The sequence below is a fragment of the Malus sylvestris genome, chromosome 17 (genome assembly GCF_916048215.2).
Source record: "Malus sylvestris chromosome 17, drMalSylv7.2, whole genome shotgun sequence".
Taxonomy (NCBI): Eukaryota; Viridiplantae; Streptophyta; class Magnoliopsida; order Rosales; family Rosaceae; genus Malus; species Malus sylvestris.
This window is the reverse complement of record NC_062276.1, coordinates 27379-41738: the sequence shown is the minus strand read 5'-3', so window position 1 is coordinate 41738 and position 14360 is coordinate 27379. Positions and strand designations below refer to the sequence as shown.

The following is a 14360-nucleotide window of genomic DNA, read 5'->3' as shown; positions in this document are numbered from 1 at the left end:
GTAAATAGTACCAGGATTGACTTTTTAGTGTAAAAATGTGGTTTTTCGTTAAAGTGAACAGTACCGGGTGCTTTTCGTTAAAGTTCCCTAGAATTTTTGGGTAACCCATTTAGATGGGAGGGCAATTAGATCATTTAGGGCACGTTTGTTTGACAGGATTCGCTGGGACTGGACTGGACTAGACTATAGTCCAGTGTTTGGTGGGTACCGGGATTAGCTTTAATAAGCTTAGGTGGGATTCGCTAGGACTAAGGGGGGGCTTAGCCGTTCTTCACGAGGGATCCCAAATTCGGGCGGACTCGTAAGCCAGAGAAACCGCGTCTTCCCACATCTCACATCCCACATCGTCCTCATCTCTGCGTCTGCCCTCGTCGTCGTCCTTGCCGTGCTCCCACATCGTCCTCACGCTCATCGTCGTCCTTGCATCTGGTCGCTGTCATCTGCCTCTAGTCGGTAAGCTTCGAATCTTGGATTTTTTTTCGTCGATTTGTGTGGATTTGTTTGTGATATTAACTGAGGTTTATTTGATTTTGTTGTTTTGGGTTTGAGAAATTCATAATATACAAGTGGATTTGCAATTGAACAAATTAGGGTTTTGTTATTTAGGTGAAATTGAGATTAGAATTTGGGGTTTTCATAAGATGAAATTGAGATTAGTCTCAGGTGTGTGCTCTCTGTGTGTGTGTTTGTGTGTACTGAAAAAAAATTTGTCTGTGTGTTTGTGTGTGTGTGAGTGTGTTTGTGTGTGTGTGTGTGTGTATGTAATCTGTGTAACCTGTGTAATATCTGTGTGTGTGTGAGTTGTGTGTGTAAAATGTGTGTGTAATCTATCCGTGTGTGTGTGTGTAACCTGTGTTATTTGCAGTGTGTGTGTGAGTTGTGTGTGTAAAATGTGTGTGTAATATGTCCGTGTGTGTGTGTGTAATCTGTTTTTGTGTGTATGTGTGTGAGTTGTGTGTGTAAAATGTGTGTGTGAGTTGTGTGTGTAAAATGTGTGTGTGAGTGTGAGTGTGAGTGTAAGTGTTTGTGTGTGTGTGTGTGTTTGTGTGTGTGTGTGTTTGTGTGTGAGTGTGAGTGTAAGTGTGAGTGTGAGTGTGTGTGAGTGTGAGTGTGTGTGCAGTGTGTGTATGTATGCAGTGTGTGTGTGTGTGTGTGCAGTGTGTGTGTGAGTGTGTATGCAGTTTGTGTGTGTGTGTGTGCAGTGTGTGTGTGAGTGTGTATGCAGTGTGTGAGTGTGAGTGTGTGTGAGTGTGAGTGTGTGTGCAGTGTGTGTGTGTATGTAGTGTGTGTGTGTGTGCAGTTTGTGTGTGTGTGCAGTTTGTGTGTGTATGCAGTGTGTGTGTGTGCAGTTTGTGTGTGTGTGCAATTTGTGTGTGTATGCAGTGTGTGTGTGCAGTTTGTGTGTGTGTGTGTATGTGTGTGTCCAGTGTGTGTGTGTGTGTGACTGTGTTCAGTGTGTATGCAGTGTGTGTGTGCAGTTTGTGTGTGTGTGTGTGTATGTATGTAGTATGTATGCAGTGTGTGTGTGTATGTATGCAGTATGTATGCAGTGTGTGTGTAAGTGTGAGTGTGAGTGTGAGTGTGAGTGTGAGTGTGAGTGTAAGTGTGCAGTGTGTGTGTGTGTTTGTGTGTGAGTGTGAGTGTAAGTGTGAGTGTGAGTGTGTGTGAGTGTGAGTGTGTGTGCAGTGTGTGTGTGTATGCAGTGTGTGTGTGTGTGTGTGCAATGTGTGTGTGAGTGTGTATGCAGTTTGTGTGTGTGTGTGCAGTGTGTGTGTGAGTGTGTATGCAGTGTGTGCAGTGTGTGTGTGTCTATGCAGTGTGTGCAGTGTGTGTGTGTGCGCAGTGTGTGTGTGTGTGTGTGTATGTATGCAGTATGTATGCAGTGTGTGTGTGTGTGTGCGTGTGTGTGTGTGTGCAGTGTGTGTGTGTGTGTGTGCAGTGTGTGTGTATGCAAGTATGTATGCAGTGTGTGTGTGTGAGTATAAAAACAGAGTGTGTGTGTGAGGGTAAGAGTTTGTTGCACTCTGTCCCCGTGTGTGTGTGTGTGTCACTGTGTTCAGTGTGTGAGTGTGAGTGTGTGTGAGTGTGAGTGTGTGTGCAGTGTGTGTGTGTGTATGTAGTGTGTGTGTGTGTGCAGTTTGTGTGTGTGTGCAGTTTGTGTGTGTATGCAGTGTGTGTGTGTGCAGTTTGTGTGTGTGTGCAATTTGTGTGTGTATGCAGTGTGTGTGTGCAGTTTGTGTGTGTGTGTATGTGTGTGTCCAGTGTGTGTGTGTGTGTGACTGTGTTCAGTGTGTATGCAGTGTGTGTGTGCAGTTTGTGTGTGTGTGTATGTATGTAGTATGTATGCAGTGTGTGTGTGTATGTATGCAGTATGTATGCAGTGTGTGTGTAAGTGTGAGTGTGAGTGTGAGTGTGAGTGTGAGTGTGAGTGTAAGTGTGCAGTGTGTGTGTGTGTTTGTGTGTGAGTGTGAGTGTAAGTGTGAGTGTGAGTGTGTGTGAGTGTGAGTGTGTGTGCAGTGTGTGTGTGTATGCAGTGTGTGTGTGTGTGTGTGCAGTGTGTGTGTGAGTGTGTATGCAGTTTGTGTGTGTGTGTGCAGTGTGTGTGTGAGTGTGTATGCAGTGTGTGTGTGTCTATGCAGTGTGTGCAGTGTGTGTGTGTGCGCAGTGTGTGTGTGTGTGTATGTATGCAGTATGTATGCAGTGTGTGTGTGTGTGTGCGTGTGTGTGTGTGTGCAGTGTGTGTGTGTGTGTGTGCAGTGTGTGTGTATGCAAGTATGTATGCAGTGTGTGTGTGTGAGTATAAAAACAGAGTGTGTGTGTGAGGGTAAGAGTTTGTTGCACTCTGTCCCCGTGTGTGTGTGTGTGTCACTGTGTTCAGTGTGTGAGTGTGAGTGTGTGTGAGTGTGAGTGTGTGTGCAGTGTGTGTGTGTGTGTATGTAGTGTGTGTGTGTGTGCAGTTTGTGTGTGTGTGCAGTTTGTGTGTGTATGCAGTGTGTGTGTGTGCAGTTTGTGTGTGTGTGCAATTTGTGTGTGTATGCAGTGTGTGTGTGCAGTTTGTGTGTGTGTGTATATATGCAGTGTGTGTATGTGTGTGTCCAGTGTGTGTGTGTGTGTGACTGTGTTTAGTGTGTGAGTGTGAGTGTGTGTGTGTGTATGCAGTGTGTGTGTGTGTGCAGTGTGTGTGTGAGTGTGTATGCAGTTTGTGTGTGTGTGTGCAGTTTGTGTGTGAGTGTGTATGCAGTGTGTGTGTGTCTATGCAGTGTGTGCAGTGTGTGTGTGTCTATGCAGTGTGTGCAGTGTGTGTGTGTGCGCAGTGTGTGTGTGTGTATATATGCAGTGTGTGAGTGTGAGTGTGTGTGTGTGCAGTGTGTGTGTAAGTGTGAGTGTGTGTGTATGTATGCAGTGTGTGTGTGTGTATGTATGTAGTATGTATGCAGTGTATGTGTATGTATGCAGTATGTATGCAGTGTGTGTAAGTGTGAGTGTGTGTGTATGTATGCAGTGTGTGTGTATATATGCAGTGTGTGTGTGTGTATGCAGTATGTATGCAGTGTGTGTGTGTGTGTGTGCAGTGTGTGAGTGTGAGTGTGTGTGTGTGCAGTGTGTATGCAGGGTGTGTGTGTAGTGTATGCAGTGTGTGTGTAAGTGTAGTGTATGTAGTGTGTGTGTGTGTTTGTGTACTGTGTATGCAGTGTGTATGTATGCAGGGTGTATGCAGGGTGTATGCAGTGTGTGTATGTATGTATGCACTGTGTGTGTACTTGCAGGGTGTGTGTGTAGTGTATGCAGTGTATGTGTGTAGTGTATGTAGTGTGTGTAGTGTATGCAGTGTATGTAGTGTGTGTATGTATGTACTGTGTTTGCAGTGTGTATGTATGTACTGTGTATACAATGTGAATGTTTTGTATTGTGTGGGGTTGATGCTGAATTGCAATTTGTTGTGGTTGTTGGTTGCAGAGAAGAGGAGCATAAACGGAAGGCTAAGGCTAAGGCTACTGCATTACAGGTGTCCTTTAATTTCCCTTTTCACATGCAATGCCTAGCAATGATAGCAATCCTCATACTAGTGTTCTTAGACACATGTTTATAGATGTATAAGAGTAGAACATTTTGAATATGATGCCTCGGGTTAATGAAAACTTTTTTTTTTCAACGCCATATGTATATTTGTTGCCTCGGGTTAATGATTTAGTTAATTTGTTTTTTGTTTTTTTTTTGTTTGGATAGATATGGATCGAAGGAAGCTTTTATTGATCTTATTGTTAGAGATGTCTTATTTGGAAACAATTTGTATTTGTACGATTCTTGTGGTGATGATGCTACGTGGCAAACAGAGACATGTTGAACGACCCACATTGACTAACCGTTCACTTATTAGACGAGAGATTAGTTTGTGTTATCTGAATGGTATAATAGGGAATACTGATACTGAATGTGTTAACGAATTGAGAATGGATAGAAGGACTTTTGGCATATTATGTGACTTACTTCGTCAAGATGGGAGGGTAAAAACTGATGGTTTGGTGTCTGTAGAGGAACAGGTGTGTATGACTTTACAAATATTAGCACATCATACTAAGAATCGTAGTGTTGGCGGTAGATTTTATAGGTCGGGAGAGACTATAAGTAGGTATTTCAATAGCGTATTGCAAGGAATTTTGCGATTACAAGGTTTCCTACTAAAAGTCCCACAGCCTGTGCCTATTGATTCTACAGATGCTAGGTGGCGATGTTTTAAGGTATGATGAGAAATATTTTTCATTTTCCTTAAGCTTTAACTCTTCATTCCCTTTGTATAAATTAACAAAAAGTTTTTTATTTTTTATTTTTAAGAATTGCTTGGGAGCATTGGATGGAACACACATTGATGTGCATGTACCTGAAATTGACAAACCAAGATACCGAACAAGAAAGGGTCGAGTCGCAACTAATGTGTTAGGTGTGTGTTCAGGAGATATGCAGTTCATATATGTGTTTCCGGGGTGGGAGGGTTCCGCATCAGACTCTAGAGTGCTACATGATGCAATTAGTAGGCCTAATGGTTTTAAGGTACCAGCGGGTAAGATTATTACTTAGTCTCAACTTTCTAAGTTAGGTTTAGTTCTGTTTGTCAACTACAAAACACTAATAAGGTCTGTTTTTTTTTTTCATTAGGTTGTTATTACCTTGTAGATGGTGGTTATACAAATGGTGAAGGATTCCTTGCACCCTATAGAGGAATACCTTATCATTTATCTGAATGGGAGGGACGAACACCTTCTAATAAGGAAGAATATTTTAACATGAAGCATTCTAAGGCAAGGAATGTAATTGAACGCTGTTTTGGCTTGCTAAAAGGAAGGTGGTCGATACTAAGGAGTCCATCTTTCTATCCGATAAGGACACAAGGTCGAATAATTACCGCTTGTTGCCTACTACACAATCTTATTAGGCAAGAGATGTTAGTAGATCCAATGGAGAATTTGCCAATAATAGAAGATGGACAAAATACAGAAGAAGGTGAATATGTTGGTAGTGTTCAATCATCGGACCAGTGGACTGCAATGAGGAATGATATGGCTGAGGAAATGTATAATGAGTGGAGAGCAATTAGGAACCAGCAACCGAACTAGCTATATGTTTTAATGATAACATTTTATTTTAGTATTCCTTTTTATCATGCATTTGTTAGATATTAGCACAATGATTGGATGGTATGCAAATTAATTGGATATTATGCAAGTTGATTGGATATTATGCAAGTTGATTGGATATTATGCAAATTGATTATTTGTATGGTATTTTCCTTCATTAAAATATTTTTTGTTTAGGTATGGATAACGAAAATATTTTGAATGCTACTCAAGAGCCAAAAGGAAGAAGGCGTAAATGGGAAGCATTTGAGGAAGAAGTATTACTAGGAGTTCTTGAGGATTTTGTTGCTCGGAAGCAACGGTGTGACACCGGTGCTTTCAAACAAGGTACTTTGGTTGAAATAGCAAAAGCTGTCAATGTTTTATGTCCTCATTCAAATATAAAGGCAAATCCACATATTGAGTCCAAGTTGAAGAAATGGAAAAAAACATATAGTATGGTCGTTGACATGATAAACACAAGTGGATTTGCATGGAATGATGTCAAAAAGTGCGTTGAAGTTGACAGTGATGACGCATGGCAAACTTATGTGCAGGTTCATATCCTATTTTATTTATGCATTAGTTATATTCTTGCTCCTATATTTGTTACGCATGCTAAATTTTAGTTTTGCTATGTTGATATAATCTTAGAGAAATAAAGAAGCCGATGGATGGAGAAGCAAACCTTTTCCACTGTTTGATAGATTTGCATATATATTTGGAAAAGATCGGGCTACGGGTAATGTAGCCGAAACCCCTGCTCAAATGGTGGAGGAACAAAGTCATGATCATGTTGGTGAAAGTGATATTTGAGGTGATAATTTTGTTTCTTCAATGAACCAACAAAGCCAACAAAGCACCCCATCTGAAAATAGCCAAAGAAAGAGGAAAAGAGCTGTGGGAAGTTCAAGTGATGGAACCGAGGCAATTATCAGTGGACTGAAAGATTTTTATGTTGAAAGTGGGAAGAGGATGCAAATGGTAACTGAAGCTTTAGTTCAAGGTACTGCAGATCATACTGACATAGCTAATGAACTTGAAGCAATGGGTCTCTCTCCTATGGATCAAATTGATGCATTGTCTCTTATTTTGGATAAACCAAAAAATGTGGGAGTGTTCAGGGCAATCAAACCGGAACTCAAGAAAGTGTTCGTCCAAAGACTTTTAAGAGACAACGCAAGCGGATGAGGATTTTGGCTAATGTTAACATGGATGTATTTTATTAACGTTAACATGGATGTATTTTATTAATCATACAGTCTTATGTTATGACTTATAACTTAGCTTTGCACTAGTATTTTGGCTTATGTTTACTAGCCATTTTGTAAATTATGGAGATCTATTTTGGCTAATGTTAACTAATGTTAACTAGGATTTTCTAAATTATGGAGATCTTATGTACTTGTATTTGTTGAAGTTGCATGTATTGGCCACTATTATTTTTTTTCTGTTGGGTGATAGAGTTTAAATCAAGCTACATTTGCAAATTAAACCCAATTCTATTAGCAGGTAATAGAAACAAAACAATTGTCAATTTTTTTTAAGATTCATAATATACATGGCAAAAATATGCTCCAATTAACCCATATCATGAGATTTGTAGCATTACTCTATTACACAATGACAAAAATTTGTAGTCCTAGTCTAAGCAAACACAAATCTGGTGAACAGTACTGTTTTTCTTATCCTGCTTCTTAGTCCGAGACTGCACCAAACGCTTCACTAAGTTAGTCCAGCTTAGTCCAGTCTAAGCCAGTCCAGCTTAGTCCCGGCAGCTAGTCCAGTCCGAGACAGTCCGGCGCAACAAACGCACCCTTAAGGTATAGGAAAAATCCTATTGTTGTGTATGGTGTGTTCATGGTCTATGTGTATCTGAAAAATCCTATTTCGGTCCCAAAATTAAGAAAAATCTCTTAGAAAAATTCTATCCGAAAAAGCCTATTGGTTTAATTTATCTTTCAAAGTTAACTCCATAGTAGGTAGAAAAATAAGACAATAGGGTGATCTAGCAGAACCCTATTTGAATCACGTGAATGAGGAGAATGGTTACTATTCACAAATATATATATATTTTTTCATGCTTTGTAAGTTTGTTCCCTGAAAATAAAATGGTTGTTACAATGCAAAGCAATGTCTTCCTCTATCGACCAATTTGTCCTCACTCATTTTTGTGGTAACAAATGGATTTGGAAAGTAGAAAATAAATGTAAGAGATTTTAGTAAAAATAAATATTGAGTCTTGGTGAGGGTAATGAATAAGATGGTTGGGTATTTATAGGAAAAAAAAAAACAAACAAAAGGGTTTTTTTTTTTTGGAAATTTAAGAATTTTTTGGAATTTTACTTTTTGAATTAATCCTAACCGTTGATTTCCAAAAATAATTTGAAATCAAGCGCCACATGTTGCCACATGGCACAACAACATTTTTTTATTTTTTTTGCCAGTTAGTTCAAGCCCAGACATTTCTTGCGAGTGTAATTGCAACGGAAGTGAGGAATCCTCGTCTGATTTTCTTTGTAAGGATCATCGGGATTATCAAATTATATCCGTTCATTATATATCGTGCGATCAGAAATCATTGTAAATTTTCTTAAAATTGAATATAAACAATACTTAAAGAAAATTAATCGCACGATATATGATGTACAAATATGATTAGAGGATCCCCGAGATTCTCACAAAGAGGATCCAGCAAGGATCCTCTCTCGTCTAACGGCACAAGCCTTTGGCCAGTTGCCTTCCCATTTTTAGACCTATGGAGAAGCTTTTTTTGGATTAGAGGCAACCCAATTGCAAAGGCAAGGCAGGGACCGTAGAGAAACCATGCTCTTATTTGTGATGAGTTTGATAACCAAGTATTTTGTATAAAACTCATTTTATGTCAGAAGAAACAAGTATTTTTCATATTTTAAACTTGGAGGAAATATATATAGGAATTACATGGATCGCAATCCAGGGGATATGAAATACAATAGGAAACTAATTCTTATTACAATGGAATTACAAGAGTGCATTTTTTGCTCACCTGTAAAGTGAGAGTGATGCTCACTCCCATTGATTGCCGTTTAAATTAGTTGAATTTTTGAAATATGCGTCTAAAATCAGTTAAACCAAACTAATTTAACTCCCATTGATTGCCGTTTAAATTAGTTTAAGTTTTGAAATATGCATCTAAAATTAGTTAAACCAAACTAATTTAACGATAATCAAGGAGATGAGCAGCTCACCCCCTGAAGGGTTGAGCAAAGTTGCACTCAATATAAAAGGGCAACAAGTTAAAAGAAATTTCATACACCATTTCTCATCTCATGCACATCCCTCTTAACATGCAACCATTAGGATGAACAGTTAAAATAAAATCAACGATCATGATAAAAGGTGCAGAAGGTAATTAAAAAAAAAGTGTTGAAATCACTATTTGTAAATACACAACTCGCCAACACCTCTAACAGAACCGCGAACGCTTCAAAAGCAGCAAGGCAGCAACAAGCTACCTAGCCTCGTCCCTAAAATAATTTTTTTACGAAATTCCTTCTCAGATAAGAGTTCAAATTTACTATTTTTTTTTCCACAATTTGTCGTGCCTTTCCCACAATGAGAGACATTGACATAAAATGCTCTCTTGATTCCAAGGTACGTTTCGGGAATGACATCTTATAGAGTGTTACCGATGGAGCATTTCCAGCTTTCTAGCATAAAATGCTTGTACTTTGAATGAAAACCCTAGTGTGAGATTCAAAGAGTTGGTTAACAGACTGGTTGAGAACCCGTTGTTAACCACAATTAGCTGGAAGGTAGGTCTAGAACGTAAGTGCAGTCGACAGAGAAAAAACCTTCGAAGAGTGAATCCTTGATGCAAACTAATTAATTCAACTTCACTTTGTAGATTCTCAACATATTCTGTTGAAAAATTTCACTGTTAGATCTTCTAACAGAATCATATACCTTCTATCAACTACTCAGTGTTCGCTATGAATGAAGGTAGTAATGCAATTTCATACTGCAGTGAGAAAAATTGAGGCATTCCTTACACACATGTGACCCACTAGTAATGAGGAAACAAACTCACTAACAAATTGTCAAGTCATACTTGCATTACTCATTAAATCATACTGTTTAGTCAAATAAAAAAACGCTAAACCCTTCAAAAGAAGATGTTGTATATGTGTATGCGACTGAATTTCAAGCTAAGGAGCAGACTGAGATGGTCAGGTAGGTGACAATCTCTTTTTTCTCATACGAAAATGGCATGGCGAAACAGAAATAAAATGCAGAGCAATATCAACATAGCAAATCAAATGATAGCATAGTTATTAAAGATTGAGCAATCTATCTAACAAACGGATGGAAATCAGATACAATTTAATTATCTTTTCAATAGCAGATATCCAAGACTATCATCAACCAGGATGCATTTTCGTAAGAAATATAGGAGGCAAGGAGCATGAAATGCAATATTGATAACCAAATCATATATGGCTTCAGCTAATGTTGACATCAATTATCAATAAAGTAACAGAGTGAGGCAGTATTATCTCAATTATGACTAGGAACTACGAGCTAGCAAGGAGGACTGACTAAAGAGCAGCTGAGCGATGGCATTTGGTTGGTGGCAAACTGGAGTCTGGAGTCTGGAGGAGTTAGTGAAATGCCCGGTCAGTGGTCATACTTATTCATACCCTGAGTATCTGAAGCTTTGTAGAGAAGGCAATTGCAACCCAATCAGGTTGGGAAGAGGACCACTGCAGCTGCTCGATTTCAGCCCCAGCCGTGTAGGCCAGAATGGGATCGAGGCCACCCTCCACCGGCTGGCCCATGGAGGAGAGGTCCCAGATGAGGGCCTGGGAGTCATCACCGGCGGTGCAGATGTGGCAAGAGCTGTGTGGGGCCCAGGCAATGGCGTTGACGCTGGACTGGTGCCTCTGCAACTCGACCACGGGGAGGGTCGGGAAGCGGATGTCGAGGACGACCACCTTGGCGCTGTCCATGATAATGGTGGCCATGTACCTGGGGTCCTGCTTGTTCCATCCCAGGCGGACCAAGGGAGTGTCCGGCTCCGAGCTCTCGTAAATGATGGTGGAGTGCTCCTTGTCGCGCAGGTCAAACACTCTCACGGAGCCGTCCGCCGAGACGGAGGCGAATACACCGACGCCGCCCCATGCGATGTCGTACACCTCCTTGTCGTGGGCGATGAGCTGGGTGTCTACGGCCTCGCGCTCGATGTCCCAGATGGTGCACGTGGTGTCGATGGAGGAGGTGCCGATGCGCTTCGGCTCCGCCTCGTTCCAGTCGAAGGAGGTGATGGGCCCGCAGAACTCGGAGTTCTTGTTGCCGTTGAGGAGGGACTTGAGCTCCACTGACGACGAGGAGTCTGAGTTGTCCTCATCCCCCGAGATGCGCCACACGCGGAGGAAATCGCTGGAGGTGGCCAGCAGGTCTGGCTTCTGGCACTCCTTGTCCGGGATGAAGATGGTCTTGGTGGGCGGGTACGGGTGCTCGAAGGACAGGTTGGGGTCCGATCGGATCTCCCCGTTTGAGTCGTCCAGCTGCACGATCTCCACTCGGTTTGGGGCCTGCTCGAGGAGGCTGGCGATGGCCAGCCGGTACTTCTTGTCCCGACGGACGCTCCAGTTCATGGCGTAGATGTGCCACGGCGCCTCGTAGGTGTAGATCTCCGATCGTTTCTGCTGCTCATCTGACCCGTCCTGATTTGGGTCGCTATTCCTACTCGCCCCCATCCTTCTTTCTCTCTCCCCCCAATAATACTATTTTCCAACTTACAACGATTACCAGTCCACCGTCCCCACTTCCCCTAACCACAAAAATTAAATTACGCTACCCAATTCAATCCAATCCAATCCAATTAAATGAAGCAACTACAAATAAGTTAGTGAACAGAAGGAAGGCTAACCGCCGAAAGGTCCGAAACCCTCCTGGAGCTTCCCAGGTTCAGAAAGAATCAAAGTTTCAGTTTCCCTTTGGACTTTTAATAGTTGTGGGTGAACTCGTCTGATTGTGCTCTGAGAGGCATCGCAAAATTTGGCCCTCCTCCTCCTCTTTCTTCTCCTTCTTAGCCGTCAATAATCATTATAATTATAATTAGGTTTAATCTCAATTTACTATTTCTTGGTCCGTGGATAATATCTGAACGTGGTCCGTGGATAATATCTAAACGTGACGTGTCAATATGAATTCGATATTAAAAAATAAAAAAAATTAATAAACTAAAAAAATAAAAAAATTACAAAGTTATCTTCCTCCCTTACTCCCCCTTCCCGTCTGTCTTCCCTGCTGTACAAATCTGTGGTGGAGGGTGTCGTCTCTCAACCATATTTGCACCAGTCCGAACGACGAGCCCAAAGTTCCTTCTAGCACAAACACATACACAATCAACCTCATCTCACATCCAAATCCACACCATCCTCTCAATTCCCCAACTTCCCTAGATTCAGTAATCCCAAAATCAACACCAAATTAGGAAATTTCAACGCAAATTGAAACGGAAACCCTAAAAACTTTGAAAAAAATCCAATTTCCAAACCCCTTACGATTGTTCGAAATTTGAATTGGAAACCCTAAGCTCTCTTTGGGAATGAGAGATCTATTAGGGCGGCGGCGGTGGTGGCGGATCAGAGAAAAGTGGAAGGGAATTCAAAGAAAAGGAAGAGAGAGAGAGAGAGAGGAGAGTAGAGATGATCTCCTCGTTGGCAATGCGGGGAGTCGAGGAGGGATGGGGGTTGGATGGGTGCAAAAAAGAGAAGGGATGGGGGTAGGGAGGGCGAAGCAGGAATTGTCGGGGGAGGAGTTAAATTTAAAAAGTTTGGAGTTTCGATAAATGTGAACATTGTGAACATTTATTCAAGGTTTAAGTCTAGAATTTGTAAGAAGATTATTTGAACTACCCATAATATTCATAGTAGAATATGCGCTAACAAAAATATTCAAAAGAAGATTTGGACTACTCGAAATAGTCGGAGGAGGGTTTGAACAACAATATTATTTGAAGGATGATTTAAGCACCGTTTATTGTTGTATCGTGCTATTACTTAACACTTATGAGAGAACCGGCAAATTTAAATAAATTTATTATATACCGTATAAATAATTGTCTATTTATTATATATCATATAATATCCGAAAAATATTGATTATAAAACATATAATATATAAAAATATTGACAAATTTTCTTTATTACTTTGTTGAATTTGATGGTAAGAGAAAAAAAACAAATAATTACGAGTTCATAATATTTTACAAATTATTTTTTGAAGCTCGTATGGTGAATTTTAAGATAAATAAAATTGTCAAACAAGTGGCTAAAAAAATATTGGAAGAGTGGTCAAATTAATTACACAATAATTAAAAAACAAAACAAATTTCAATATAAATCAGAAATAGCAAGTTAGGTGGCGCAAATTGATTGGCCAACAGTTAAAAAAAATTGTAATTCTGAAAGGGCATGTGTGGTGGGATGGGAGAGAGAGAAAGTATCTCCCTTCTTCATTTCTCTTCTTCTTTGTTAGAATCAGAACTTCATTTCTAGAAGCTGCAAAATGCAAATCTTCATTCCTCCTTTCTTTGGCCTAGGTTTTTTTTTTTTTTGGAAAAAAAGAGAGCTCGCGATTAGCCTGTGCTGCGATAGAGCAGGGAAACCCAAAAGACCAGAAAACCAGACGGAATTTCATCACTTCTGACTATACCGGAGAGGCGGAGCCACCTCTTCTGGGCTTGATTTTCGGCAAGGGGAGGGGTGCCAGCCCCTCCTTGCACCTTTGTAGCTTCGCTCATGGGTATCAGGGAAAAGGGTTGGATGAGTGCAGAAGAGAGAAGGGAGAGGAGAAGGAAGGGAGGGAGGGTTAGGGTGGGTATTAAGGAAGGGGAATGTGGAGTGGGTGAGGGGACAGGATAGAGCCCAGATTTTTTTAATTTCTTAATATTCACATGGATGCATATTAACACGTGGTGTCTAATCATTGTCCACATGAGTGTCATACCATCAATTAAGGGTTGATTTAATAGCAACCTAAACATATGTATGAAAGTATTCCAAAATTATGACTTTAGGTACCACTTTGGGATGAAAAAAAACTTCATGTACCAAATGTTAAAACCAAGAAACTTCATCAGTAGTAAATTAAGATTAACCTTACAATAAATTAAGCTTCTCCTACCCTGCTAACTTCTGTACCATACCCATTTTGTATTTTTTTTCTCGTACGGTAATGGTAAAATAATTGTACCAAACTTATTATCTAAAACTAATAGCAACTTTTTTATTTTATTTTAGCAAACGATATATTTACATTAAGGGGATGAGGTAGGCTTAGTCTCACAATGGGCTAGCAATAATGTGGATCAAATTCGCTTTGTCAAGAATCGAACCTAAGACCTCTCATTTACAAGTAAAGAGGAATATTACTATACCATAGTACTAAGTGCCAAATCTAAGAGAAATGTTAATATTATAGGGAAATAGAAATCGGTGTTGCAGTCCTATTAGATTAGGAATGTGATCGTGTAAATCATATCATATATGGGATATCCTTATGAGATTCTACTATATCTCTTAGACTAGATATTATCCTATTAGAGTTGTAATTCTATTGGGGAAGGGGATTTACCTTCCCTACTACTACAAATAAAGGCACAATGAGGTGGCATAACACACACCTCAAAATTACACATCTCTGTCTTTCTCTCTATTGTGCCGTAGCCCTCTCTACAGAGAGTTTGTTCTTCAATCA

General features: G+C 40.3%; 2 protein-coding genes and 1 long non-coding RNA gene across 3 annotated transcripts; 2 read left to right on the top strand and 1 right to left on the bottom strand.

The window, feature by feature from the left end:
• The first annotated feature begins 136 nt into the window (after nt 1-136).
• Nucleotides 137-4399, top strand: LOC126609871 (uncharacterized). The gene is made up of 3 exons (XR_007618309.1): nt 137-453; nt 3958-4006; nt 4228-4399. It is a non-coding gene; the product is annotated as an uncharacterized LOC126609871 (long non-coding RNA).
• An 88-nt stretch (nt 4400-4487) lies between these two features.
• On the top strand, nt 4488-5762 carry LOC126609870 (protein ALP1-like). Its single transcript, XM_050277802.1, has 3 exons — nt 4488-4739; nt 4834-5059; nt 5155-5762. The coding sequence occupies exons 1-3, from the start codon at nt 4548-4550 to the stop codon at nt 5610-5612; spliced, it is 876 nt and encodes a 291-aa protein (XP_050133759.1). The 5' UTR covers nt 4488-4547; the 3' UTR covers nt 5613-5762.
• A 4298-nt stretch (nt 5763-10060) lies between these two features.
• Nucleotides 10061-12380, bottom strand: LOC126611411 (WD repeat-containing protein LWD1-like). Its single transcript, XM_050279696.1, has one exon. The coding sequence runs from the start codon at nt 11351-11353 to the stop codon at nt 10289-10291; it is 1065 nt and encodes a 354-aa protein (XP_050135653.1). The 5' UTR covers nt 11354-12380; the 3' UTR covers nt 10061-10288.
• Nucleotides 12381-14360: the final 1980 nt, after the last annotated feature.